The following is a 3,271-nucleotide window of genomic DNA, read 5'->3' on the forward strand; positions in this document are numbered from 1 at the left end:
GCGTGTTCCTAGCATGTTCCTGGCATGTCTTAGCGTGTTCCTGGCGTGTCAGTGACGTGCAGAGCGCCTGGGGGGTGTCCTTGTACCTTCAAGCACGTGGGTGACACGTCCTGCCACGTGTTGCTTGCTCTGGTGGGTCTTAGCGTGTCCCTGGAGGATCTTAGCGTGTTCCTAGCATGTCTTAGCATGTTCCTGGCATCAGTGACATGTGAGGAGCACCTGGGGGAGTGTCCTTGTACCTTCAAGCATGTGGGTGGCGCGTCCTGCCACGTGTTGCTTGGTCTGGTGGGTCTTAGCATGTTCCTGGAGGGTCTTAGCGTGTCCCTAGCGTGTTCCTAGCGTGTCTTAGCGTGTTCCCGGCGTGTCCCCGCGCCTCTCCGCTCTCTCCGCAGCCACAGCCTCTCCTGCGAGATCGAGCCGCCGAGCGAGGCGCCGCCGCGGCCCCCGAAACCCTCCCTCGTCATCACGCACTGCCCCGCGTGAGTGCGGCCGCGTGTCCCCCCGTGTCCCCCCCTCTGTGTCACCATGTCACCGTGTCACCATGTCACCGCCCTGCCCGTCCCCGCAGGCCCCTCGGCGCCCCGGGGACCCCCGCGGTGACCTGGGAGCAGCCCCATCCCTCCGGCGAGCCCCTCACCGCGGCGCCGGGCCCCGCGCACCTCCTCTCTCGCCTGGCTCAGGTGAGATCCGTCATCTCCGTCCCCCTCTCCCAAAAAAACCCCACCCCTTCCGCCACGGATGTCCCCGTCACCGCGTCCCCAACGCGTCGCCGCAGCACGTCAAGTGGCCGTCGGTGTCGGCGCTGGACGAGGCGGCCGGAACGCCGGGAGCCACGTTGTCACCTCCGTCGGCGCCGGCTGCCAGCCGGGGTCACCGGCGTTCGGCTTCGTGCGGGTCGGCGTTCCCGCCGGCAGCTTCCGCTTCCGCGCCGCCTTCCGACTGCCGCATCATCCGGGCTCGCATGGAGCTGCACGACGGCAACCTCTACAAGAGCATCCTGGTGAGCTTCCTCCCCTTTTCCTCTTCCTCTTCCCGCTCCGGATGCCTGGGTCCTTTGGGGATCCGCCAGCGGCCGCTCGGCTTCCCGCAGATCACGAGCCAGGACAAGACGCCGGCCGTGGTGGCCAAAGCGTTGGAGAAACACGGGCAGGAACGAGCGGCGGCGGCGCGGTTCCGGCTGGTCCAGCTGCTGCCGGAGGACAGAGGTGAGGTCGGGCGGTGGGGACGGCGCCCCGTGTCCCCCCCCATGTCCCCCAGTCGTGTCCCCACCACCGTGACGCCTCCGCAGAGCTGCTGCTGCCACCCTCCGCCAACGTCTTCTACGCCATGAACGGCGCCAGCCTCGACTTCGCCCTGCGGCCACGCGACGAGCCGCCGTCATCATCATCGTCACCGTCACTGTCACCGTCYCCGAGCCCYGGCGGCCGGGGCGCCGCCGAGCTCAACGCCACCTTCCCCAAAATCAAAGCCACCGGGCGCAAGATCAGCCGGGTCCTCTTCTGAGGAACCACCACCATCACCACCATTGCTGAGCTCAACGCCGCCTTCCCCAAAATCAAAGCCACCGGGCGCAAGATCAGCCGGGTCCTCTTCTGAGGAACCACCATCATCACCACCATCATCACCACCACCACCACCACCATCGAGAACGTCGCGTTGAGGGACGCAGCTTCTCAGGGACCCCGGCGAGGGCCCCGCTCGCCGACACTACGGCAATAAAGACACTACGGGGTGGTAACGGCGGCGTCCNGGCCCCTCTCCGAGGCCCAGAGGTGGGTGGCCTTGGCGTGACGTGGCGTGACATGATGGTGACATGACGGTGACGTGATGGTGATGTGATGGTGACGTGTGTGGAGCGCACCTGGGGGTGTCCCCGTACCTTCAGGCGTGCGGGTGGCACTTCCTGATGCCTGTCGCACGGTCTGGCGGGTCTTAGCGTGTTCTTGGCGTGTCTTAGCGTGTTCCTGGCGTGTCGGTGGCATGTGCGGAGTGCCTGGGGGTGTCCCTGTACCTTCATGCATGTGGGTGGCGCGTCCTGGCGTGCATTGCTTGGGCTGGCGTGTCTTAGCATGTTCCTGGCATGTCCATGGCATGTGCGGAGCACCTGGGGGTGTCCCTGTACCTTCAGGTGTGTGGGTGGCATGTCATGACATGCGTTGCTCAGTCTGGTGGCTTTTAGCGTGTTCCTAGTGTGTTCCTGGTGTGTCTCAACATGTTCCTGGCGTGTCCATGACGTGTGCGGAGCACCTGGGGGTGTCCCCGTACCTTCAGGCATGGGGGCAGCACGTCCTGGCGCACGTTGCTTGGTCTGGCGAGTCTTGGCGTGTTTCTGGCATGTTCCTGGTGTGTCTTAGTGTGTTCCTGGTGTGTCCATGACATGTGCGGAGCACCTGGGGGTGTCCCCGTACCTTCAGGCGTGTGGGTGGCATGTCATGACATGCGTTGCTCAGTCTGGTGGCTTTTAGCGTGTTCCTAGTGTGTTCCTGGTGTGTCTCAACATGTTCCTGACATGTTTTAGCATGTTCCTAGCGTGCTCCTGGCATGTTGGTGACGTGTGCAGAGCACCTGGGGGGGTGTCCCCATACCTTCGCACACGTGGGTGGCGCGTCCTGACACACGTCGCTTGGTCTAGTGGGTCTTGGTGTGCTCCTGGTRTGTCTTAGCATGTTCCTGGCATGTCCATGACCTGTGCGGAGCGCCTGGGGGTGGCCCTGTACCTTCAGGCATGCGGGTGGCATGTCATAACGCGTGTTGCTCAGTCTGGCGGGTCTTAGCATGTTCCTAGCATGTTCCTGGCGTGTCAGTGGCATGTGCAGAGCACCTGGGGGGTGTCCCTGTACCTTCATGCATGTGGGTGGCATGTCCCGGCACGCGTTGCTTGGTCTGGTGGGTCTTAGTGTGTTCCTGGTGTGTCTTGGCATGTTCCTAGCATGTTCCTGGCGTGTCCATGACATGTTCATGATGTGTGTGGAGCACCTGGGGGTGTCCCCGTACCTTCAGGTGTGTGGGTGGCATGTCATGATGTGCATTGCTCAGTCTGGCGGGTTTTAGCGTGTTCCTAGCATGTTCCTGGCATGTCTTAGCGTGTTCCTGGCGTGTCAGTGACGTGCAGAGCGCCTGGGGGGTGTCCTTGTAYCTTCAAGCATGTGGGTGGCACGTCCTGGCACGTGTTGCTTGGTCTGGTGGGTCTTGGCGGGTTCCTGGAGGGTCTTAGCGTGTTCCTAGCATGTTCCTGGCATGTCTTAGCGTGTTCCTGGCGTGTCAGTGACGT

General features: G+C 63.3%; 1 protein-coding gene across 1 annotated transcript in view; it reads left to right on the forward strand.

The window, feature by feature from the left end:
• The window catches only part of LOC112965195 (ral guanine nucleotide dissociation stimulator-like 2), a gene marked incomplete at its 5' end in the record, with an annotated part of 19,181 nt that extends 17,443 nt beyond the window's left edge, over positions 1-1,738 (forward strand). Inside the window, 5 exons of the mRNA XM_026063971.1 lie at positions 369-479; positions 569-680; positions 776-1,000; positions 1,091-1,205; positions 1,289-1,738. Coding sequence (XP_025919756.1) covers positions 369-479; positions 569-680; positions 776-1,000; positions 1,091-1,205; positions 1,289-1,503 — 778 coding nt within the window. The remainder of the gene's footprint in view (positions 1-368; positions 480-568; positions 681-775; positions 1,001-1,090; positions 1,206-1,288) is intronic.
• Between the last annotated feature and the right edge of the window lie 1,533 nt (positions 1,739-3,271).

This window comes from Apteryx rowi, unplaced genomic scaffold, assembly GCF_003343035.1.
Source record: "Apteryx rowi isolate R43461 unplaced genomic scaffold, aptRow1 scaffold_2054, whole genome shotgun sequence".
NCBI lineage: Eukaryota > Metazoa > Chordata > Aves > Apterygiformes > Apterygidae > Apteryx > Apteryx rowi.